The 27302-nt window shown below is 39.6% G+C and overlaps 1 protein-coding gene across 1 annotated transcript in view; it reads right to left on the bottom strand.

Moving 5' to 3' along the window:
* Positions 1-19060, bottom strand: part of pdgfc (platelet derived growth factor C) — a 45489-nt gene extending 26429 nt beyond the window's left edge. The window contains exon 1 of the mRNA XM_022760227.1: positions 18328-19060. Coding sequence (XP_022615948.1) covers positions 18328-18505 — 178 coding nt within the window. The 5' untranslated portion in view covers positions 18506-19060. The remainder of the gene's footprint in view (positions 1-18327) is intronic.
* Positions 19061-27302: the final 8242 nt, after the last annotated feature.

Raw genomic sequence — 27302 nt, 5'->3', positions numbered from 1 at the left:
AGTCTCTCTTATTTAAGGTGATAATCTATTGAGATGATCACCGACTCTAGTGAATTACAAAATTGTTACTCATTATTGGCAAAACATCTGGTGGCGTTGGCATTGATTTGTGGGTATTCAAAACAAACAACAAAAAAAAAACAGCTGGACAGATGGCAATAGAGTGATGGCCATCATAATGTAAAGACAAGAGAGGTGCCAACTGACAATCTTAAGTACAAAGACATCACAGCACTACTGACCTTAATTGAAAAATGACCTCTGGGACAGCAATAACCAAGAAAAGTGCTTGGTAATAACCAAGAACCAGAACAGTTGCCAAGGGCTTCAATAAAGAGCAAGAACCTCAAATGCACAAATATATTTCATTTTTGTTTGACTGCAGGGCCATACAACAAATTACAACTGTGTATAGGCCTTTGAGTCTCTCTGTTCCTCTCTTCAAATCACAATCAAGCCCTGTTCCTTCATTAATGCAGAGTTCCCATATCAACCTCAATTTCCTTGTCAGCTGTCAAACTCAGAATCAGTATCAAAGTTAATTACTGTTAAATGGATGGACTGATAGTTTAGCAGAAAAAAGAAAGTAAAATGGCTGTGAAATGTTTCTCACAAACATTAGGAGACGGGCCTAACCTCCCCTTCTGGCTAGAAACCAGGCGTTGACAGATGAACCACGTCTTTTTTAAACCTCTCTCCACAGCTGTGGACGACAGCTCCAGGCTGCTTTGTAGTCACATCTGTGAGCCGGACAGCTGGATGTTTGGAGAAAATTACAGTTTGATCTGTGGCAAGCCAGATTGGAGGACAGCTTTGCCCTACCAGACCTAGACACTACTATTAAGACTGATCAAAGATTCAGGTTTTGCAATGAATGTAGCTGAGAGGATTGATAGCTGATCAAAATCCACTTTGTAGCTCCCTGGCTCCAAGACAGAAACTCTCAAGCCTGCAATGAACAGCTTGGAAGAGGTCAATAATGTTTTCAACTAATGATTTCTAAATTGATCTGGGAGTGCACATATCTGTGCTAGAATCTCAGTAAAGCTTAGGTTGCAACTTGGATAAATGCCAAATTCACACACTGGGAGAAGTTTGTCTTAACACATCTTCCTCCACTTGTCCCATTACTTTAATCTTATCTTAAACCATGGAAATCCAAGTAACATAGACCTCCCAGTGCTCAAAGTTAAACCATTGTAGCCACTGAGTAATATTCATCTAAACACAACAGCTGTCTACAATTCCAAAAAATTATACAATTTACACAGCAAACATAACCTTCCAACAACCCTTTAAGGAGCTTGGAGCAATGCAAGCAAATCTGAGTAAAGCCTTTAGAGGTCTGATTAGATTTTCAGCTGTGGCAAATTGAATGATAAATCCAAATCTGCAGACAAGGAGGCAAGTAAAAGAAAATTTTAATTGTGGCAGTTTAAGAATGAAATTCTCTAGTCTCTGGCTGTGCTTCCAGATACAGATCGATTTCTTTAAGCGGGTTGCCCTGGATCTCTAATTACTGCCACCCCACCAAGCCTTCCTAACCTTTTGGCCCAGCTGTCTAGAGAAGAGGAGCTGCAGTGCAGAACCCCGGGTAATGAAAGTGTATTCCTTTCAACCTCTACGTATTTACCAAGGGAGGGTTTGCTGAGCACAACTGCTCTTTTCTTGTAACATCGTACACTCATGCAGATACAGGCCTGTTACTATCCACTACAGCCATGGTTTCTTGCTTTGGTCAAAAGCACTGTGACGGCAGAAAGATGTTGAAAGAGGTCAAGAGTGTGTCTAATTCACTGTCCGGAAATTCTCACAGGACTCAAACTGACAGCCCCCTGGTCAAAAGTTTGCTTCCAAAACAATTCGGCTACCAACAACCACCCACCCAGGCCACTGCTTACCACCATCAATGCCAAAGCCAAATGCATGTCCTCCAAACCCCAGGGAACAATATCTGAGCATACATGCCAGCATCACGACTTGCCAAATGGCTGTCTTTGCTAAACCAAGCAAGTTTGTATGTGGATCTTCATAGTTGACATGAGTAGCAATTTGAGGATTAGAAAATGGGAAAATTGATGTTTCTGAGGGGAAACGTCTGTAGACGGGGGCAGTGACTTAGTGTCTGCAGGTTAATTCCCATAAGAGGGGAATTCAGTTATTGTATAATTGCAATGTTCCTCACAGAGCAGCTCTCTATGGATCCATTCATTCAAGGGTTTCCACAGGATTTGTATTTCAATCATTATGGCAACACTGTTAAAAGAAATACAAAGGGGTGTAGTGTACACCGTCTTTGAAAGCAAAACTCTAAAACTCTAAATCTTTTGATGAATTGCCTCATTTCATTCTCTCCCTCTACCTTTCTTACTGGTCTTAGTTGTGTTATCAAATGTGAACGGTATGAGCCTAGCTAAAATGATGCAAAATATCCACAGTAAAATGACAAGCCTGAGTAAGATCACCACAGCTGTGCGAGTTGTTATACGTTCACACACAGACATATTTTTTGATTAATGGGATAAACATTAGCTGCTCATGATAACCTTTCATGGCAGCTTTTGTGACTAGTGATTGGTAAGGGCAAAAAAGTTTAAAAAAATTGAGTGAATGAATGAAGTGAAACAAAACGAAGACTGAGTCTGACAGCGAGACCAGTCTTTGGTCTCGCTGTCAACATTGTTTTTGCAGGCTTATTGCATGTGAATTATCAATGCAAGCTATAGCAATTCTCGTATAAAAACAAATCAGCTTTATATAAACAAATCCAGCAAATAAATTAAAATGTTGCTGCTGCTGTAGTTGAAGAGGAGGAGGAAGAAGAATGTGATTATGATTTACTCACATCTAGTAAACTCAGTGGTGTTTTATTTAATCAGTTGCTCTCTAGATGTAATCGCAGCTTATCAAATCGTCAGTCCCTCATTGCACAGGGTGAGTTTTATTAATTGTCTTCAGGCACTTAAACTTCGAGTAATCCTTGTTTGACCTTCAATCGCCTTTGCATCTAACCACATGCACGCTTCAACATGACTAACATCTTCTTGCTGTGATGTCACCAGACTCAGTGGGTCTCATTTTTATGTGCTTGTTTGGGGCATGTTTTCAGCAATGACAAATAAATGGAGATGCTAAGCACTTAGCACCCAGTTTTCCTTTTTAATTGTCGACACAGGTCATTAAGCCTCTGACTGTCCGCCGTTTGACGAAAGGCCTCCCAGCGCTCCTCTCTGAATGCTCATAAAAAGGCCTTTCAATCATCCGAGTCCATTTGCCTCTAAACATAACCCTGCTGCTGGATGCAATTCTTATCACAGAAATATAAACAAGAAATGGAAGTACACCGCCCGCCACTAAAAGCTTTATTTTATCTTTGGAAACAATGAATATTCATGAAGCTGCATTTAAGGAACAATAGCCGTGTAATTACCTCCTGAGATAAATGGTTACAAAACAGATGCCTTTCTCTCTCCAGTGCTTGTAGAAAGTATAGATCTGGGTAAATACTTCTCACTAAAACTTCACAATTCAATCCCTGAACCAAGCAATCACTAGATGTGGCCTAAACAGCAACCTGTAATTAGCATGGCTATGAGGAACTGCAGTTAGTTTCTGAGAAATCACTAATGCTCTGCTGATTAGCCAACTGTTGGGTGAAATATAAAGTAAAACTTATGAACAGTGATGAACCAGGGTAATGACTAATAACGTGTCTTTTATTCATGCATTTTTTTTGGCTACAATACCTATTTGTTAGGTTGTTGTTGTTATAACAATCCATGATGTATTATATGTAGCCATATTTGTCAGTTATAATTAATATTAGTATTATGTCTTGTTATTACAGCCACAGCTGTTAAAGAATAATAGTCATAGTTTCATTAACTCACACCCAACTAACAATAAGCCAGATTTGGCAGTAAATGAGGACAATCCCCTTTTTCATGTACACAAAAATCTCTCATAAATTATGTTTATATGGTGAGCTTCATCATTTGTTTGATTCTTTCCACTATCAATTATTTTTGAGGGCATGTTAAAATGGTAGGTACAATTTGAAAGATGATGTTTTAATGTTGTAAGACCATGTTATTGTGAATTCAAGTTGGACAATGGTCTCATTATTCTAATCTGTCTTTTTGGCAAAATACATTTAGCTGCACAATGCTTGTGTTTTGGAATTTCCTAATATGCTCCAATGCACTCTTTGTAATGTAATGGCATGTAAAACAAAATTTAGGATATGTGTAACAAAAGTGGATTTTAAATGCACTGTTTTCATCTGCATCTGTAAAGAAAAATGCTTTACAAGAGCAGAGTGCTGAACTATCTCTGTTCAACGTAATAGATATCCTGGCAGCGACAGAGTGGTGAAAAATGTTTCATGTCCACAGCATGCATGGAAACGTGTCAACAATGTGCCTGAGAAAATCCATCAACATGAGCATCCGATGCTGCAAACGACGCCAAAAACAATCCAACTCACAGACCCACTTTAAAATCTCAGCTAAGGCCTGTCAACAGGTGTGAAGGGAGACAAAGTGTTGAACAAACTTGGCTGTCAAAGCAGAAAATGAAAGATAGATTTTGACAAACGTTGTTGTGCATGAAAGATCTGCCTTGTCAATGGCATCTCATTAGCTGGCATGGTTCCAGGATATTTTAATGCTGTTGTCTGTAAAAGCCCTAATTAGAGGCTGTTGAACAGATGTAAAATGTGGGGGGAGAAGGACGAGAAGGAGGATGTGGGGAGTTTAACACCTTCTCTACTAACTGGTTGGTAACCTGTCATACTTTTCTTACAGAGTCTCTCAGGATTACTCATTCAGAAGGCATCCTTTAAGCTATTATCACACAATTTTGCTGTGAAGAAGAAAGGGGAGTAAAAAAAGTCTTGGAGAGCTATGAAGAATGGCAGTAAAAGATGTTTAAGTGTTAAAGTTAAGGTGTTAAAGTGGTATTATGTGGGAGAACCTACATATCTCTACATATTATTTATTTAATCGGATCAGTTATTACATGTTTGTAAACACACTGTGAATAGGACCTTTGTCTGATCTGCTTTTGTGTTTCAGTATCTGTAGATGGCACTCAAAAAGTTAGCAGCTGTTGTTTACTGTGTACACTGATGCATTAATACAGACAGAAATGTTATGTGTGTGATTTAGGCTTTATACACTACAATACTAGACCATCAATTTTAGACTGATCCACTCTGGATATCATTTTTACAAAGCACCCCTGTCAAATGTGAAAAATTGTTTTATTTATTTTGATTGTGAGCCCAAAACAAAGTGGAGTACATATGTTTTTCAATTTCAACAGCTTTGAGTGGGCCTGGCGTAAATTATATTACAAAACCAGAATTTAGGAATACTACAACACAACTGAGCAGCACGTCAGAAAAAGCGAAACTGTACGACAGGAGCAGTGTGTTCAATGTAGACATTAACATACAGCAAATGTGCCAAGGTGGGAAAGACCGTGAAAACACCAATAATTAATGCTTTCCTTTTCCTAATGCCCAGTAGTGACTTGCGTGGCGAGCTGCCCAGTTTATGTCAAGTTAATTATCTCCTGGACGGAAATACAAATTCACTCCAGCCTCATTCCAGACTAAAAACACTATCTTTAACTATATTCAAGACCAAAGGTCTTTAATTTACACAACATGATTTTAGACACTTTAAGACTTTTCTAGGGTTTACAGACACTTGTCTTTACCTGTGCATTTTCGCTTGTCAATCACAGGTCTAACTAATGACACAAATAGAGGCGGCACTGCATTTAGTTGTGCCAATTCAAGGGCCTTTGTGTTGCACATTCTGGCCTGTTGGCACATCTTACTGGCACACCTAAATGGAGTAGAGCCATAATTAAGGTTATTAGTTACACCTGTGCTTTTCCTGCTACGACAAGTCAAAATGTCTGCTGCAAGAAATGCCAAGCAACTAACCAAACCCTCCAGGATTAAGATTCTCCATTTACTATTATTTATTTGTGAACAATATGGCCAAAAAGGAACCTAACTTGCAGTAAATTACAGTATACCCAATACTTCCTACTAGAATACAACATACTACCCTGGGCTTCCATGGTGCTTTGGCACGACCATGGAAAAAAACAACGCAACCAATTGGAATACATCACATTACTTCCACTCCTAAGCTTGTTTGACATCCTTTGATTACAGCATCTAGTCCTTGTGTGTAATTCCAGATCCTCTATAAACTTGCCTATGTTTTCACCACATGACTGAATTTGTCATATGCTGTATGCCTCAAGTGGTACTGAACCACGTAACATCTGGGCATTAAGCCCTTTCCTCTCCACACCTCTGCACCAACTGCCTAACCACAACCAGAATCAGATTCCCTTTTAATCATCAAGTACGCATTGCAGCGTGTGCAGAGACAAATCAGCTACTCACACTGGCACAGTGTTGCTGCTTCAGCAGTCAACTAGATGTCCAAGTAACAAGAGAACCAAATGTGAAAAGTAACTGGGCATCTCTAACTGACTTACTGGAAGAGTTTGTGTTTCAGCTCAGGGCTGTTGATCGAATAAAGTGCACTTTTCCAGTAAGTCGGTCAGTATTGGTGCCAAGTTATTTTTTTACATCGTACAGGACAAGGACAGATCCTCCTGCAACAAAGTTAAAGATTGCACAATGTATCACATTCACATTCTTTACTACAGTTTCCTCAGTCAACAACACTGAATGGAACAAAAAAGGCCATGTCCAGTGTTACAATATTATGTACACCCCAGCTAATCTAAAAAAATAATTGAATGGGTTTTGACATATCCTCTGTAACCTTGGTATCAACCATCCTTTTTTAGTGAGTGTTACAGCACAGAAAAATGGCAGATCACCAAAAGTAGAAACTACTAGAGTGACAGGGTTTGAACCTGTATCTCCAAGACACAGCATTTTCTAATACTGCAGAACTATAATGTATTACCAAGGAGCTGGTCTGACAAAGGGGTACTTTCACTCTTATTTTATTAAATGGAGATTGCTGCAAGATGGTGTTTGGTGTACAGACAGCTACACACAAACATGCACACACACAGTTGGTGAAATCATTCCAGCCAGTCATAAGACCTAATAGCTAATGTGCATTTTCATTCCATTTGGGCCGTAGAAATGGATACCCTCCCATGGGGATCCAAGTGTAAGCACGCCGTGGCAGAGCGTATCCAGTCTGCACCGAAAACCTATTTGTGCTTTGGGAAAAGCCATACATTCTCAAAATAGTATGTGTGATTGGGTTACAGTCTCTGTATGCCACTGGCATAGCGTCGTATATCACATCTCACCATGTGCTAGGTGACATAATCCAGCCAGCATGGCACGCTGCTGCACCGATGATTACTGGGACAGGTGTGTTTTTTTACACCCCCCCCTCACAAAATGCATTAGAGCTGGGATATTTCACATCTCTATTTAATAGCTTCTGGTTCTTTTCTCACATAAAGAAGACATAGTGGTAGTTTGAGTTCCAGGGGCATGTATGACGAATTACATAGTATTTCAGGTGATGGGAACTGAAAGCAAGAAAAATTTGTCCATATAAACTTTGGAGGGATGAATATTTGAGCATCTTTAGGATGCGCCACATGCACATGAGCAATACATGGAGAGGAAAAAGCAATTTTGTTAAGATGTACATCAGTTCAGCTAGGCATAATGAGCTCTAGCAAGGAAAGCCAGCCAGCCTAATGTCCCAATGGTGTCTATGACATGAAGCACATGAGATCACACTGAATAAAAAGTATAAAAGAGCAAAACAATGCAATCAGCTGTTGCCAATGTAAAGATCTAATTTTAAACACATAGATTAACATATGGTGGATAGTCAAGACCTTATGGTATAATGTACAATAACTGAAAGTTAATAACTGGAAACCTGAGTGCACTAGTTACTTTTTCTGACATTTACTTGCATTTTTTTTTCTATTGCAACCTGTCATGTATTAAGTGTCAAATCACACATAAGGTGTGCAATTTCTAAAAGGACTAAAACTGCAAGTCCAAAACAATATTTGACAATATACGTAGTGAGAAATAATCCAACATGTCACCTGACAAACAAGTCGCCATCTTTACCGCCTTGTAAATCCTTAGCATAAGATCTGATGGAGAAAAAAACCTGAGCAGTGACACACTGTAAGTCCATTCAGTAACAGAAAAAATACAAGTAGCATTACATATGTTTTGGCATTCTTTGTGTTATTGATAAAGCTAATTATCTGGGCTTAAAATATTTAATCTTCCCACATAAATTCTGTAAGTACAGCACACACTTTTTATTTGCGCAATAATGTTTAGAAATTATTAAAAAGCTGTAACTATATATTTAATTCTCCTTTCAACCCCTAAAACTAGGGATTCACATAATTTCTGTGCTGAGGTGTCCAATGTGTCTTCTAAACTGTATGAGGCTGTTCACACATCAGTAACCTCCATTGCTGCTTTCTAAAATTAGCATGCTTAATGATGGTGCTTGATAACCATGAAATGTCTCTGCTGTATCAGATGAATCTAGTAGCTCGGTTTCACACACGCGAGACAGACTTCATATCATAATGAAGAGGAAGGGAGACAAAGTGAAACCAGTTGGGATTGTTTCTGCCACAGTGCTGTGTCTGCACATAGTGACCTCTGAGGCAGGGCGGTTGTTGCTATCAAGCAACGTGGCTACATTGTCTACAGAGTGGAATTCTGGGACAAAAATATTGGAGGAATGCAGCATAAACACATTATTCTATTAGGACAACAGACAACAGACTTACATAAGTTTGGGTCATTTCTTGGTTACAATAATCGATATATTAAATAAATGTTTTGTGTGTTGCCATGATTAGAGATTAGATTCATAATTAATGAATAAATTATTTATTTAGTTACTGCCATTCATGCACTAATGTTGACGTACCAGTTAAAACTTCCCAAATAGGGAACACAAATAGTGACAAATATGCACATAATGAGGAGGTAATGATTGGTTATTGATTATGTTACATTTAACACCTGATTTAGAGCAAACTGGGGATTATTCATTAAGAACGTGGCCAGAGACATGGGTTCATTAGTGCAGCAGCCTGTTCTCAGTTAACTTGTATAGTGGAGTCACTCAGCAACTTTTTGCTAATCAATTAGAATTTAGTTCCTGATTTGTTTCTTACATCTTCCTTGGTAACTACTCAGTGTTTCATATCGACAGAAAACTGTGTTACCAACTGTTTAAGTGTTACCAAGAAAACTCTTATTCTATCATAAAAGACACAGCTGTGGGATTCTTCAGCACTTGTTCTGGGTCAGGCTCCCTGTCAGTCAACTGCAAGGTGATGCCCATGACGCCCAGTGAATTGAAGAGTAGAGTCATTAGAGGACACTTTGAAATACCTCTCTGATGGGAGGTGATGACATCTGCCAAGCTATGCAGACATGCCCTCCAGAGACGGTTACCAAGGTCAACTCATCTCACTGCCAAGATTTTAAGTCCAACTGGAATTCCAGTTGCCATAAGACAACCAATACTCACAGGACAACTGAGGTCTGTATGAAAACAGTGTTGTACTGGCAATGTTCCAAAACCTTGCAGCCTCAAGCTGATCCAAATGTTTTATCAATGGAGGCTTCTGCATTAGAGGGAATTGGTTTTGCAACAAAAAGAATGAATTACTTTTGCCAGCATTTACAGTAGATCAAACAACCTTTCAGAGCTCCCTTTTTTCATACTATTATGCTACATAGCTGAGGAGATACATCGGCTACATTTGCTTGCCTTGACATGCTCAGTTTTCAATGCAAAATGCAGATAAATTACCACTGTGCTATTCAAATTCTGATGAACCCCTAACATTTATTTTTCATGCACCAGTCAATTTTGAAATTTCGGGCTATTTTGCTTCATATCATTTCCTCTTTCAGACTAGGAAAGGTCCAGAATACACATTTAGGTGTTTATTTTACTACACTGTCTATTTGCATCTGTAGATTTCTCCTAAACTTACCAGCATTCAACATGCAATAGCATGATCGCTGTCTGCAGCCTGTCATCATAGGTATCGTTGTGAACCTCGCTCTATCCTCCACTATATCGGATCCAAACATGGTCATTTCACTATTGTGTCTGTACATAGTGGTTTCAAATAGAAATGTATGGAACTTTACAAAACATTAAGTGTCTTTAAAGGCTGTTTTCTTAAAATGAGTTTTTTCTTACACTCTGAGCCAGAGGGGATTTTTCTATTCATAGCCTGATTTATATAACATTTTATCCATAAAAACATTGTGAAAATGGATTTTTACTGTATTTTCATATTTATGGAGCAATAAAAAGGGATATCCAAAATTCCCTCTGTAAAAACCTTTGACTTTAATATGTCAACAAAATCAAACAAAATTTTTGAACCTGGCTTTATCCAATGTTTAGATTTCTTCTAAACATTAATTTATACAAATTAGCACAGATTTAATTAGATAAAAATATAATAAAAAAAATATTGTCTTAATGTAAGTAGTCAACTGTGGAAGTTTTGTGGTGTTATCTATTTTTTTCAACTTATTCACCTGTAGTGTTTTAATTTACTTCTATACAAAACCATGGAAAAGTAATATGTTATGCAGAATCTGCATTTAAGGAATTGGTTGGGTCAGGGTGACCACTTTATAAATGTTCTGTTTTTGAATGGAAATGGCATGTCTTTTATGTTTTTGAAAAAGACCCTCAAGTTCTTCAGAGCTGCAAAAAATGTGAGCCCACCTGTCTTTGTGGATGTGTTTTGACCCAGAGCATCAATATGTAGTAGGTCAGGACAACAATCAGCCAAGTAAAAAACAAAGGGAGCTAAGGAAACGAAGCTGCCTCAGTGAATGACAGGTATTTGCTCGGACAAGTAATCTTGACTTAAGGCAGACATACTCCAACCTTCATGTTTAGACTGCACCAGGCAGACTCTTTCCTCTGCCTGCCAGAATCAATGTTAGCATTGGGACTATTTACAGTGCCTTGTTTAGAAGTCTAAATTTATAAACTGTACATTTTTCTGCTCTGGGACTCTCAGAGGTATGCACTTCACTCACAATTGCTCCATCTTTTTTGCTTTGTTTTATTCAGACAGCTTCATGTGGAGCTACTTTGCTCTGTGCCAGCTGGTCAGACTGTAGCTACTTGAGTCATTGTGCAGAGGCAGCTGATAACATTCTCCAAGTCTATCCGCTAAGGAAGCCTAATTGCTTTTCGATTTGAGTAATTCCTTTACGCAGATAAGGAAAAAAAACAAGATAGAAATGTTATCTGTATTTATTTTGCTTGTGAGGAAGAGTGGTAATCTTTACAACTGCCAATGAAATGTTGGCTTTCACAACAAGCATTTGCAACGAAATGTTGACAAAGCCAAACATTTGATGGTGATATTGCTTAGCTGATGGTGTAACCGGCTGACAGTCCTTATCTGCAAACTGGTAATATTACTGATAGGGTGCTTCTTATTGGAGGGCAGCAGACGGAGGCCAGACAATGAGACCACTACAGATGCTGAACTGATAAGAAACTGAAAGACGAAAAACACACTGCCACATCAAGGACATTATTCAAGATATTATTTATTCAGAAATGTTTGCGGAGCATGAATGTGTTTCCTCACCAACACCCTGATTTCTACCGAGACAGTTTCAGACACACCTGGTAGCTGCAAGTACACTCAGTGAACTTCTGATACTGGCCACTCAGAAGCTTAAGGTTAAGTATCTTGCTTTATGGAACTTCAGTGGTAGCTACTGAGAATAAGGATGTGACTTATTCCCAGGGGCATGTATGACGTCTCAGTTTCTTGCAAGCTTACTTGCTTCATAATTGAACCCTGTGACCTTCCTGTTGCTACTACATCAGCAGTTTAACATTTTGTCAAATATGTGACCAAGAAAATATTGACAGACATCTTTACTAACTATACAGTATGTCCTTACATGTGGGACGATGTAACTACTCTTGACAGCCAGTCTATATACTTTTGTGGACCTAGTTTTCTTGTCACTGTACCAATTAGCTTTTACTTGTTCATAGTTTTCCACCATTTTATGATTTTGCAATCAGTGAATTTTTGTCCAATACTTTTCACCATTTCACAATTGCTTCCAGTAAAAACCTCAAAGATCAAATTATGCCATCAGCCTTTACTGTAGGCCTAACTGTGTTTCATCTTGCAGCATAGCTGTGCATGTATGCTACAAAGGGCAGAGGAGGTTATATATTCTAATTAAATTTCTATGAGCACAGGCACATAGAAATAGATTTAATAGGGTTGTATGGATTTAGCCTTAAATTGTTGGAGATCCACACTCAATATTTGCATGATTACTTATCTTTATTTACATTTTGACAGAGTAGGAAAAAACAAGAATATCTCACGGTTGCGCCCCCTGATGTGATATCATGAAACTGCACATCTAATTCAGAGCCTATGGATCATATGGATGTGTTTCTTGGACATGTGATATTTTTTTTCCATCATAACAAATTGTCACCATTGAAATCCATTTAAACTAATGTGAGTCCAAGCTGACAACATACATCAAAAAATAGAAATGGTTGACCTGGGTGGAATGTCTATAACTATATTATAGTTATAAAGGATCCTGACTATGTGTATGAAAGTGGTTGTTTGGAGGTGGTTGTTTCAGACAGTGGAAAGACCCTGTTCGCGACTAGCTGGGTAACATAGTGGAGCATTTAGCAGCCAAATACCAAAATGTTTCCCTAAGATTGCGGAGCCCAAAATAGAGTTTAAAGGAAACTTAAAACTATCAAGTAAACAACGACTCTAAATAAATGCAAATTTTGCTGCTGGATGTGTAACAACTCTTTGCTAACATGTTCACCATATCAAATTTATAGGGTAATAATTATGTCCCTATGAATGCACACCTTGTTGTGCTGCCCCCAAGTGGCCAAACAAATCTATTATTGCAGGTTTTAGTGCATCATGCTCATCCACTTTTTGGAGACCAAGGCATTACTACTTTTTCGACCTCATTAGATCATCACCTGCAAAGACATTGTCTGCAAGTAAACTTCACTAACATTGATTGAGACAGACTGGGTTTTTAGAGAGCATTTTCTCTTCAGCAAAACTTAAACCTGTGACCCAGATCCCTTGAAAAGTCCCTTGGCCGTTTGAGGTGGTGTGGGAGACGGTGCTCTTGCTGCCCGAAATGACAAACAGCAGGCAGGCGGTGGCATGCTTTGCTTGCCAAATACAGCACTCCATGTTCAAATAGTGCTGACAGGGAAAACATAGACACTGTTATCCAGGGTCCCCCCACTCTGGAGTGAGATGTTGAGGGGAAAAACTCCTCCTGCCAGGAGACATAGACATGCCTGTATTCAGTGGATGAGGGGTTGTACTGCTGCTATCGTGGAAAAAAATCACTTAACTGCAGATTTTCATTTTTCTTACTTACACTGAATGTTCACATGGTAGCCGTTAGAAATCTATTGTTCAAATGAAAAACTATATTGACTCCATTGAGAAAATAAGAAATCATCTTAACCATCCTGACAAACCTCTCTTTATATATGTGGTTTTCATCTGACAATAGTGATATACTCAGTGTAACTGTTGCCCTCTTTGAGTTCATTGAACATTCGAGCCATCCATTTTCTTTGATGGTTTTAATTCAGCCAAGCATACCGGCTGCTATTGCACTGCCCACTACAATGATTAACTGCATAGTGCTACATTCATTCATTCAAGCATATCCATCAAAGCACAGCTTCTCCTAAGTGGAAACAAGCTTTCCCAGGGAGGCAGGCTCAGGAAACATCTGACCTGTATTAAAGAATGAATGGAGATTCCAAGACCAGCTAGTTTTGTTTCACCGGTTTAAGAGCCGTATCGTAATTTCAAATTAAAACACAGAGTTAAGCACTATGGAAACCACTTAAAATAACATAGTGGAAACTTGAATGCCAGCTGGCCACACTTGTAGCTGCCAGTACAAGAGGCTTGAACCAATATAAACCAATACGTTTGGTCTAGTCAGGACAGATTTGGTAACAAGGAGAAAAGGGATTGTGATGCTTCTTAAATGGTATATAATTTGAGGCCACATAATGTTGCTTAGCCTTGTATGTGAGGCCATTTTTTTTTCAAACTCAAAGTGTCTAGTGAAAAAAGTTTCGTGTTAATTACAGCAGAGACAAAGTAATTTAATAATACAATAGGTTTATGTTATGGCTCTAAATACTAAAATACCTATCAGCTTCAGCTGAGAACTGGTGGATGCATCATCAGGCGTCTGTGAACTAGAATATTTAGCTTCAACTTGCCATCAGTGAATTACTCAACAGAAATTTAAACTGTGATTGTAGATTGTTCTCACCAGAACGCTTCTTGAGAGTTGTAGTCGATTCCTACCTTCAAGCTTTTATCTATACAGGCTTGTACCTTTGGCTTTTTATCAAAGAACCAGATAATTTCTAATCCAGTTGCTAATGTTCAATCATTCAAACAGGAGGACCTCAAGCCAAAACAAGCCTTAGAAATGCTTCACCTGTCAGTCACCTAAAATCGACTGAAAATGAATAGGACTATTACTTGCGGAGCCCTCAATGACCAAAATAACCCCTCCCACTTCACTACCCTATAAGTGTGCTATTAACAACTGTTCTCAGTCATCTGTGAATGAATGGGTGATGTACACTTCACATTACACCTGGAACAGGCATGATTCCTAACGAGGCCACCCAGTCTCTTTCCTGTTTTTAAATCCCCGCTCTAAACTGCTTATTTGTCTACATCATAATCTAATGAATGCACAATGCAACTCTGTATCTTCAGCCCTCCATATATGTATGCTATACGTAGAAAAACTGCACATGTTCCCCCCTTGGGCCTATGACCCTTATAACCCCAGTTCTCCCCCTAATCTCGTAATCTTTAGCGGAACAGCAGCCTCTGTGATCATTGGCAGGTCTAGCCCAGTGCATACCTTCCTCTAGTGGCGCTCGGGGGGTGGGGGGGTATGTGGGAATATCTGCAGGTAATCCACGTCTCCTTCAAATATCTGCAGCCGGATTTTTCTAATAAGACCTGGGCCTGTGCACATGGGTGGGCTAGGTGGGGGTGAAAACATGGCCTTCTACGGGAAAGTGAAGCCAGACCACTTAACTCAGAGAAGTGATATGAAGAGGCGTCCCCTGAGATGACCTGTGTGATTGGGAGGCTGAGCTACATCTTCAGTTGGATATGCAGTGTTATACAACTGACAGCTCTGCCAGCAAATTACAGCCTAATGGAAAAAGGCATTGTAAACGCTGTAGCATGAACAAAGGCCATCTCAGTGTAATGAAACAAGCTCATTTAGGCTGTTATTTAATAGGCTCAAAGACAAGGCCGTGTCGTTTTATTGTCATATGCCCAAGTCTGTTTGCCTAGACAGGATAACAACAAGCATTCAACTTTCTCTAAAAAATACCTCTATCAAATGCACAGACTATAAATCCTGTGGTTTTATGACAAATCACGGTCCTATTGCTTTCTGGATTATATTTACTGGCCAGAATGGATAGACTAGAAAGCTCAGGACCTTCACACTGTCTCTCTGTGATCCATGCCCCGCACCACACATGTTGTCAGGTTGAGGCAACGAAAAGAGAGAGAGAGACGGGAGTTTTAGTTAATTATAGAAAGGGTCAATACTATTGAGTCAGCACTGACTTTTTAACTCGGACCAAACCAAAATGCTTTGAGTTATCAAAACAAAAAAGGATACTTTCAATATAAAAGTTTACTTATGATAATAAACAAAAAGTAATCTAGGCAGCATTACGTCTCTTGTAAAACATATTTGCTAGTGCAAATTTGTTGTGTACAAATGTGGTTTTTAGGGAACAGTGATATAAATTATGATCTTTTGGACTTTAAAGGGGCTATTGTTTTCTATGTTGTCTCTGCAGCTGAACATAGTTGTAGTTGTAGATGTCACTTGACGACAACTTTGCCCATCGTTTCGGTTACAAGACAAGAGGTTATAACATGCGCTCTGGCAGATTGGGGTCTACAGCAAGTCACTATTGGGAAGTGATGAGACGGGCTGGGGCTAGCTAGTTAGCATGCTGACTTCAGTAGAAGATGTGATAGAGACAGTTGGAGACAGTTCTTGTTGAGTAAAGGAATAAAGTTTGATGCTGAGCTCACAATGTTTCTTTTAGACTGGTAAGTAAACGGCTGTTAATGCTAATGCTGGCTATTTAGCAATAGCAAAACTTACCAACAGCTCCTTTAACCAATAATCAAGAGAAAATGAGCTAAATTACATCATCTATGAAACAACAGTGAGAGGCAGATTTTTCTAACAGATGAATAACTTGAGGACACAACCAGAGGTTGTGGTGGTGGTCATGGTGGATGGGTACATGCATTTTCCTTCAATCCTATTTCAATTCTGAAACTGTACAAAGCATTTTTGTTGGTGCAACTGCAGATGTCATTTTTAGCATTGGTTTTTATTAATAACCACGAAACCTTATAGCCATGTGGTGAACACATGAAAATGACATGTGCAATTCATGTTATTGTAACAAAATCTTCAGTGGCGGAGGAAGGAAATGTTCACATTATTTATGACCGCAGCACACAAAATTTATTTTTGGGAGTTCATGCCCACTCTGTTAGCGTTCTGGAGACGTTTCAGGCAAAGTCATTTATTGTGACAGATAGTTGCTCTGCATAGCACTGGCCCTCAATGGGAGACAGCCCCTTCTGATATGTTATGGAGTCATCATCAGCCGATTGCTAAGTTTAATATCACTGGGGACTGTAACTCTCCAGGCAACTACTATTAAACATGCCAGACAGGTCTGGCTCTCTCTCATCCCCCGGATCGATATCAAATTGTCTCACAGAGCATCAGCAATCAAGCGTGCCAGAACGGTGAGCACTCAGACACTCCAGTCAAAGGTCACAGACAGCTTGGCCAGCTTCGCCCTCAGCCAACGTGTGACCGCCGTTTTAAAGAGTTCTTTGACAGTTTAACATCTCTCCCCCTACACTTCCCCCTCCTCCTTCTCCTCCTCCTCATCCACCTACTTCATCCCTCTCCCTCCACTCTCCTCCTCCCTGTTGTTTTCCTTTCTCAGCCGTCCTGATTAAACTTGGAGATCCCGGCGGGAGGCTCTGATTTCCCAGCCCTGACTGTTACTGTAGTGAAGTCAGCGCTGCATGTCCTCACACAAGGCCAGTCAAACCCAGTGGCTACAGAAGACTGAGTAATGAATGAAGTTTGACCACTGCAGCATCTGAAGGGTACTGGCATGTTGGTACTTTGAACTGCTCCCTGTGAGGTCTGTTTTCTCTTTATGTTGGTCTTTAAAAGTCTAACAATATGTCAGTCCAAACATACAAAACACATTTTGCTATTCCAATTCTTTGGTTTTCTTTAACTGCAGAGTTAGCTGCAGCTGGGGCTTGAATATGCATCTATATTCAAACCTCACATCTCACTTGCCTCAGAAGCCCATGGTCAAAGGCCAGTTAAGGATGGACTCATTTTGGCAAAACAGTCTTTGTGGTCTATATTTCTAGTAATATGTCCTGGCTTGGTAGTGTTGTACTTCCCTGCCTTCTTGATTTATATGCGGGCTACATAAAAAGCTAATTGGGATAGATAGTAATGTTATGAGGGTTAAAAACTAAACAAGCAGTGCATAAACAAAATTTCAGCAGGATGGGAGAAAATAATCGACATGAATCAGTGGGAAAGAGTAAATTGATTCTGGGTTTGAAAGATGGCCTCCAACTACACACTCCCTGCCACCACTTGATTGCCAAAAATTCATGATGGCAAGAAATCACTGGAGGGTCATTACTGACTGAAATAGACACAGACCATCAACTTCAGCCTTACCTGGACGTGTCATTAAACATTGACAAAACGGCATTTCTGAATTTGATAGTGCAGCTCAGTGCAGTTCAGAGGGTAACCAAATTACACTGCCCGGAGCGACTGCTGCATGAATGGAGCCTTTTTTTTTATGATCACAGGGAAAACTTTTCCCCGGGGACCTGAAATTTCAGAGGGTTTTCCCCGTTAAACATACACAGCTACACTTTAAAGGTAAAAGGTAATTTTGCACTTCCTATCCTGGATAATGCTATTTGAACTGAATGAAACGCTCTCATTCATTGCAGTTTAAACTCAAGCAAGATGTTCCTTCTTTTTTCTTTTTTTTTTTAAGAATGGCTTTAAGCCCAGTCAGAATGAGCATTTTGTGATGTGTGTCACAAACTCCAGAGTTCGCACTGAAAACTCACCGTTTTGCTCCTTTACACTTGGAAGGTGAAATTTGCTGACAGGACTTGATTCAGCTTCCGATCCATATTGTTGGAGAAGCGATGCAAGAAGGAATAATAATGGAAGGATCATTTGGATGAGTGGTGGTTGGCGATCACAAAACGCTGGAGACGGGATGGTTTGTATCACCACACACATGCGTCGTTTACAGGGCACCAGTGCTGCTTTGGACACATTTGGAGAGGGTAAAAGCAGAGTAGAATCCACATAATCTTAATCATCAGTCCCGGAGAAAGTGAAATTTTTTTACTTTCTAAATCAAGACTAATCCTCTTCCAAAGCTTCCTGACCTGCCGCTGCTGCGTAATGCAAGAGCGCACCTGTTGGTTCTGTGGAAAGTTGGATACTGAGTTGGACAAAGTTTGACTTTTAAGTATTTATAATCCTGGAGTTAGTTGTAAAAACGTCCTTACGCACGCACATCATCTATGGTACTAGATCATTTGAAATGCGCAGATGCATTTTTGCTGAAGCGCGCGTCCACGGTGCTGTCTTGACTCCGTCTGAATAAATCCTCGCAGATCTTTACGCATTACAGCAAAAGCTCAAACACAGGGAACGACAGCGAGAGAGCAACCTGATACAGTCTGTACCCAGAAATCATTCGCAGAACCGAGACGAGCTCTGTTGTCTGGCGAGGTCTTGAGTCATAACTTGGTGGAGACTGAGATAAAATATCGCTGCGCGACTGGGGTTGGGTTTTTGGAGACTGCCAACTGACGGCACAACAGGTGCTATACATAAAGTACAACTTCCCAGCCGAGGAAACTCCCCGGGATGTTAACTATTCAGTTGCTGCCTGGTCCAAGGAGGTGTTTCACCCACGTTGCCTCACAAATTGGCAAATATAGCTCCACTTGTTGCAAACAGTTTCACATGTTTCCTGTAGTTTCCAAGAAAAGTCTCCAGATAACAGAGAGTGAAGCAGCTCAGTACAGCCTGTTATTAAGGAGATAGAATTAGTAATGATAATAATAATAATAATTTACAGACTGTTTCCTGCACAATAGAAAATGATATTTAACACCAGATGAATGACTAATGAAAGTGGAGTTATCTCTCTCAGTTTGAATTTATGGAACAACTTTGCAACAGTGGCTGAGACCTGCTGCTGAATTCGTCGAGTTTTAAGACTAAATCTAAGAAGAGATGTTTTTTTGTTTTTTTAATTCATATTAATTAAAACAGTGGTTCTATAACTTTTTCACATCACAGATCCCCTAAACTGACACAAATTAGACCACGGTCCTGCATCTGATAAGATTTTTGCTTTGAGATGTTTTATTACAGAAAGTGTTTGAAAGCTATGACCAAAATAGTCATATATTCTGTCACTGTGTTACGTAAGGATGGAATTATAGTAAAAATAAATGATTCCCCTTTTTGCTGGGAAACCACAGGAACCCTCTCAAGGACCCCTTGGGGTCCCTGGATCTCACTTTGAGAACCACTGATTTAAATCACTTATGTCCTTTTTTTGTTTATCACTGTGAATTTTACAGAACTGAAAACTTTTTCCAGGTAGTTTTGGCTGATGTGACAATTGGGCCAAAAGACAATTATATATGACACAGTTCTCTTGCTACAGTGTGTACACCAATTGTTCCCACTGCGTTTTTCTGACTCATAATATTGGGCTACAACGCTGTGGCCTTTGTGGCCCGCTTACATGTTTTTCTTTGCCCAGTGCATCATGGTCCATCAAATTTATAACATATACTTGAAGTCCACAATGCATGTTCACATCAGGACCTTTATGATTCAGAAGGAAAGTTTCCATAAGAAAATATGCCTAAGTAAGCTTGTTTTAACCATGGAGTGATTGTTTAAACCCTGGATTCATTCTCCCCATACAGAAATGAAAGATTAATGTGAACCCACACTAGACTTTCTAACACGCTGTTGTGCATTCTGCCTAAATGTTTTTGTGGAAGGAAATGTTTAAGGGCTTCTCAATTTGTCATATCAAAGCAGAGACACCGCTTGGAACAATATTCCCTCCTGTTCCCAATTTCCTTTCTTGCCCGGCACACTGTTGTAGCTCATCAACTGCGTTTCATGTGGTTCCTCCCATCCTATTGTTGGCAAAATCCACCAGTGTATCCCCCTGCTATATGGTAAGTCTGGTGCAGCACAGACACAACAATCAAAGGAGAGCGGGAGACATATTGAACCCATTGAGCTAGACACATGATGCAATGCTGCAGCAATTTACCCCCAGTTTCACATAGCTCAGAAACTACCACCTCAAAGAAAGTGCAGAGCAGCCATCTCTCCAGCATCAAGGTATGAAGGGAGGTTTTTTTTGTGGTTTTAATCAAAGTAAATGGCTGAGAAAAGAAGGCATGGGGCACTGATACAGTCATTTCATACGTGTGTTGCCCCAGTGGAGAGGGGCATATAGAGGTCTTCATATGCCTGCTGCAAGGGCCAAGGTCCTTTGTGTAAAGGAGTGTATCACATTCCATCCCTGCAAGGGCCTGCAGCAGATGTCAGCACTTCACATTGTGGAATCCCTCTCTCTTTCACACACACACACACACACACACACACACACACACACACACACACATGCGCACACATACACACACTCATTCACCCCTTGAGGTTTTGTCTGTAAAAGCTGGGTATTTTGTCTCGTTGTCCACATTTGATTGCCGCTACCACGGTGGTCTTGTGAAACGTGGAGGCTTTGATACAAAGAAATATAATAAACAGAGGAAATTAGAAACAAGGCAGACCTTTTGGGTCACGGCTAACATACAGAGACGTGCCAGCCTGGAGGACTCTGTGTCCACTGGAGATGGAAATGTATACAATAGAGGATTCACAAATGGCAAAATCCCATTAGACTTGCTTGCCTTTTAGGACAGATACTGTCAAACAAACAAATGCCCTCTCCCAGTCAGTCTGTATTACACGACACATCGCTCACAGTGTCTGCGAAAACACCCAGTTTTGTTCCAGGTGAAATGAAATGAAACACAGGGGAGCAGACATCTTTTCTAAATCCAGATTGCACTTCATTATTGCACCTTGAGGAAAAAGGCCTTTGAGATGACTTCATTTATATGGTAAAACCTCCTGTAGGAGCAGCAGCAGTGTTTCCCTGTGTGGTCCTGCGAAGAGTTGTCTGTGGTTTTCATTGTAGGTGGGAAATGTTCCAACACAGGAATTCAGAAAGAAATGACTCACACTTTCTCAGAATTTATAACAAATTGAAGTCTTTTATTTTGGTTGTTACATCTGATGAGTTCTTATTATTGATTTCAGATTCAAGGTCATGCTATGGGCTGTTTGCTCTAAGGGTGTTGGGCCCTTTATTATGTGCAGTGAGATTCTGATGTTTTGTGGATGTTGGGGTCTTATGCTGAAGTTTGAGATTTGGAAAGTGTGGCATCAGTGATTCAGTTGCCCCTGGCTGCATTTGGCTTTGAAACCAGAGCCCCCTGGTGGTGCCCCTCAGGGCTACAGCCAGGTTTGTGCCCCCTGAAGATTTTTTGATGTCACTGAAAGTACTGTGGAAAATGTCCTCTGTAACAAACGACACGTTTTGATTCTAGTCTGTTGTGAAGGGAAACATATTTCATCATGTGATTCAAATAAATCCTAGAGTAAAACAATAACATGTTGTCTTCTAATGGAAACATCCATCTATCCAGCCATTATCTAATCTGCTTATCCTGTTCAGGGTCGCAGGGGGTTGGAGCCTCCATCTTCACGCATATTCGATCTCAATCTCTAAAACCACCCATCATTACCACAGTATAGAGAGGTGTACTGTTGTTTTTCAGTGCCTGAATTGTTCTCACCGTTCAGATTGTATGGCTCACAGCTAGTATAACTGACAATCCTGCTACTCCTCAGATTGGGCTTTACACCAAAGGGCTTTACATTCATTCATTAAATAACCTGGCGGTGATTTCATTGGATTCTGTAAATCTGGAAAGTGAGATTTTGTTCTGTTATGGCACTGTTGTACTCACTTGTAAATCAGGAAACCTGTCACCTTACTTGATTGTTATAGGGTGGAATAATAGTCACATGAACAGCTTTATGAAATAATGTTATGAAATACATCAACACACTAACAACAATCTCAAAGTTTTTCATAGAGTTGAATCAAAGTAGCAGTACTCCTGCATTCATTGATTTACTCAGGCGGAGCAGGTTGAGCTGGAGCCAACTGTAATTACTTTACATACTGTTGGGCTATTTAATCAGGAACTTTTCATCATGTTTTATCATTTATCATATATTTTACATCTAAAAATCACAATCTGCACAATAAATAGCTGTCAAATAGATCTAGTAGAGTAAAAAGTACAATATATCTTTCTGAAATGGTGTACTACAAGTATAAAGTGGCTTAAAATAGAAATACTCAAGTAAAATACAGGACTGAGGAAATTTACACTGCTCGCCTGACACGCTCTCAACAGACACAGAACATTATAAAGCTCACAAAATAGTTTTTACAGGACCAAAGAACATACTGCACAGACACTAATGTGCTAACATCTTGTGCAATTCAGGTAAGTGAGAGGGTTAAAGCTAACTCCCACTTCACATCTTGAATCCTTTACTACTGATTTTAACCCACGAGGTTGATCTCACAAATCAAATCATTCATACAAAAGCACGTTTTATTTGAAAGAGCTTTTCATCCAAGGTCATGTGGGACAACACTGTACGTGTGGCCCCGGTTGGCCCGTAGAGACTGAAGCATGTTAGTGTTGTGCTGTGCCCATCAGTTACATAAAAACATGGCGATACTCTTGTCCAGTACATTTATTCAGTGCATTTGTCTGCAGCCAGTGTTTCACAACAGAACCTGAACTGAATTCAATTGGATTTCACTTGTTACCTTTGTGATGCTGCCCGACTCTATTTGTTATCACTGCTCTGAAAACGAGACAGGAGGAAAGAAAAACTAATCTCAAGTGGTGTTAATGTTTGCAAGCAAAACACGGTCACTGTACAATGAATTACAACAAAAACCTGTCGTCATTTCGTTCGGTGTAGAATGCTGGATGTGACATTTTGGAAAGAGCCTCTTTGCTCCTTGAGGATTTCCCTCGGAGTAGAGAGAAGTCCAGAAACACTGGGAGGGAGCTCTCCTGCTGAACAGCTCTCTGGCTCGATGCCTTCATCATAACCTTGGTTGGTGTTGCATTTACTAAACATCTGCTGACGGGGAAGACTCAGTTTCCATTATGGCAATCTGCTTATTTAATGATCCACGGGTCAAATCTACTACAGTGCTGCGCTTCATCAATACAGTATTGTACTGGAGCCAGGCACTGTTAGATGATGGATTGTATGAGGGTGGACATGCTACTCTGTGCATATGTCTACTCTTACCGATTGATATTACGAAGTATGCATACTGAATATGTACAATTTGGAAAGTACATGTTGGTAAAAGATAAGTAAGTAAGCAAGTATGCCTGACATTAAAGTGTTTCTAACATGTATGATACAAGTTCATTTAGGTCTACACATGTTTTGTTTACAGGTCAGAGGAAGCACCATAAAGACCTTGGAGAGACCTTGATCAATAACCAAAGGGAGCACTCAGCAACCAGGAGGAAACCAATGATTGAACATGTCAACGTTGTGCCTGTTTACTGTGCTGCTTTAATGAGGGAACTGATCCATAAAATAAAGGACGTTTCCTCTCAAGCCAGCAGAATGAATTATTTTACAAATTATGTTTGATTTTTTATTTACACATTTAACATAGGAAAGGAAAAAATCAAACTCCCTAAGAAAATCCCTTAAGAAGCTGTGGCCCAAATACAGGCTGGTGCTGTTGTTTGTCCTGCATCCAGCTGAATCCTCACTCAACTCTGACAAACTGCAAAACGCCTCAACGTGTCTGTCAGTCTAAGCCAGTTCCAGACCCCAGAATCACTGTGACAACAGCTGCTTATTTTGTAAAAAGAATGAAAACTATGAAGATTTTCATCCATTTTTAGGGTGGGTGAACAAAATATGATTTTACTATTCATCACAATTACTATGAATCCAGCATCAAATTCACTTTGCACATGTTGAAAATATATCAAATACACTTTTGGCAAATCCCACCAGTCTGGCTGCCCTCAGTTCATCCTTCGTGATTTACATGAAAGTGTCATTCAGTCTGGCAGCTTCTTGTGCCTCTTCCTCTTCCAGGTAATTTATCTTGTCACTGCTCTGAAGTTACGCCCATGAAGCTTCTCTGGATTCAGCAAAAACAACTGCCCATCACTTCTGAATTGAAAACAAACACGTTACTTTAGCGGCACATAGTGAAAAACAAGATGTTTAGCAGGGACACTTGTGCAAGTCTCCATCTGTCAAAAGCTTCATTTTCATTTTAATAAGAATGTGACAACAGATGCAACTCTTCTCAGCAGTAGGAGAAATGTGGTTTGCATGCCAGGTATAAAACCACAATAGATTGGTTCAGTACATGGGCCTGACATATTTTTGGTATGGCACATAGTTGTCACTCACACACGTGGCTTGCAGCCAGCCACTGAACATTTTTCTGAACAACACAAAAGGATCCTTGTGCTCGATTGCTTGCCTCTTGACTGTAACACCAGAGAGCTATGCCCTGTGACATAAATCATTAATCTCTATGCATATGGTGGCGATTAATTTGTGTATGCAAATGGAATGCCATGTCAGTCAAAATTATACTACAGGAAGGCCGCCCAAGTTGTTTGACATAAAGTGATGAATGAGATATGGATCAAAATTGTGGGAAAGAAAAATCGGTTTCACTTGCTTCATCTGTGGATTTTATTTTCACTGGAAGAACAAAAGATCAGGCTTCCTGTTCAGTTCTTTTAATGTGTTTCAACCAATCTCACAGAATGAACGAAAAGTGACACAAACAGTTCTGACATTTGTGAAAAAGTTATGACCACAACCAAATCCAAGCACATATTGTAGCTTTTAGAAATGAATGCAAAATCTCTGGAGGGAATTCTTTGAAATGTTAAAAGTAATTTCTATCATCACTCACATATTCAATTCTATTTTTAAAGACTGACTCAGCTTTTATTATGGTCCACAACATTTTTTATGAGCCATTTTGACGTCCATATTTAATACTGCAGAGCTACATTTCATACACGAGGTCAACTGGATAATAGATTTGACATTCTTTATTGAAGAAGTGATTATTCAACTGATAAAACATTGGTAGTGAGTGACTGATAGCTAATAGTGTATGTTATGCTATCTGTTTTCATCCAGAATATGTTGCATATGGTGTTCAGTGTTTCTACAATAAAGGATTGGATTCCCCTGACTTTTATGGCGCTACGTTGCAAAAGGGAAACCCACTTCAAAGACTTAATTTACAGTATGTGAATGCAGTGCTTGAAGTGGGTTGGTATGCACCGCAGTACGCGCACTTCTTTATATGTGCGTAGCGTTACTTTTTCTTGCGTACCGACGCTTCTCACTAACTGCCAGTAGGCTACTCTTCTGTCCTCTCCATTTCAGGATCTGGGCGATTTGTTTTTGAAAAAACTTGTCGGAGACCAGACAGTAAACTCAACTAACGTGTGTCGCGGTGTCCCGCCCACATCACCATCTGATTAGTTATACGTCACTAGTAATAGCCTGCCCTATCACACTGAAGGCTGCTGTGTACGCAGACGGTCACAGGCTCCTGAGCGGAAGTGTATGTCGAAGGTAAGATTGCAGACTTTACTGAAGATGTAATAAACATCACAATCCTCTACACTGAAGTTACAACAACACCACACTCTGATGAACAAGTTCATCTGTTGGTTCAAGACACAACGAGCAAGAGAGAGAGGGAGAGAGAAGCTAGTGCTAACTGCTAAGCTAAAGTAACTAGCTTATCTGAATAGCATGTAAACAACTGTTGAATTAGTGAAAGTCTCTAAAAGGAAGAGCTCCGGGTACTGGAGCAGAACTAGTGTAAGTTTAAATGAGCAGCAGGTAGTTAGTAACTCTCATGAAGAAAACAGCAACATTAACTGTGTTTAGACAGAGCAGCAATAAATACTACAAGCAATAGAAACTCCAGAGACTGGAGATGAGACACTGACTGCAGCATGTGAACAGTCACTTACTAAAGTTACTGAAGAGACATTTAACGACAGTAGAAGTAAAGTCACTGTGTAAAAATGTTCTCAGATAAAAGTACAAAGTAAGTCAGTTAAAATGTCTCTGAGTAAACGTGTTACTTTTTAAAAGGGGAGGGGTAAAACATTTGGCGATAATAATAATATACGGTATGATCGACCTTTTACCTCATACCTATACCTTTATACAGCATGGCCCATATATATATATATATATATATATATATGTGTGTGTGTCCATAGAAAGTGATTATATTTGATGAGTTTGTAACTGCTTTATTCACACTTATATAAGTCATACATTCAATCACTCACTCATCTGTTCTTCAGTTCATTCTTCCAAAGACACAATCTCACTGTAAACTAAAGGGCCATGATGAAAAACACAATGCAACCTGCTCTGCCTCCCACAGTGATGGCTATGTGATTTAATACACCGACTCACAGCTAAGATATTGATCTTGGAAACAGCAGCTGAGAAAACAGTCTGTGCACCATGCACAGAGTCCAATTGGCAGTTGTTCTGGAGCTTTTGATCACATGACATTTTCTTCATCATGCGCAGTTTTCATGGAAATGCAGTTGTTCAAGATTCCTTTTTTTTAAAGCACTTAAGGGACCTTAATCTCTATATTATTCATAGCTCCTGTAACAGCTTCAAAATGGACCTTGTGGTGAGTTTTTCCGTTTTCTTAATCCGTTAAGGGTTTGTTTAGATGAATAATATTTCTCTCTATATATATATAGGCCTACTGTACATGTACTGTATATAAATTTTTACTTTACACAATTACTTTATCATTTTGAAAAAATATATT

This window comes from Seriola dumerili, unplaced genomic scaffold (assembly GCF_002260705.1).
Source record: "Seriola dumerili isolate Sdu_G_001 unplaced genomic scaffold, Sdu_1.0 BDQW01000331.1, whole genome shotgun sequence".
Lineage (NCBI taxonomy): Eukaryota > Metazoa > Chordata > Actinopteri > Carangiformes > Carangidae > Seriola > Seriola dumerili.
This window is presented reverse-complemented; position numbering and strand designations above follow the sequence as displayed.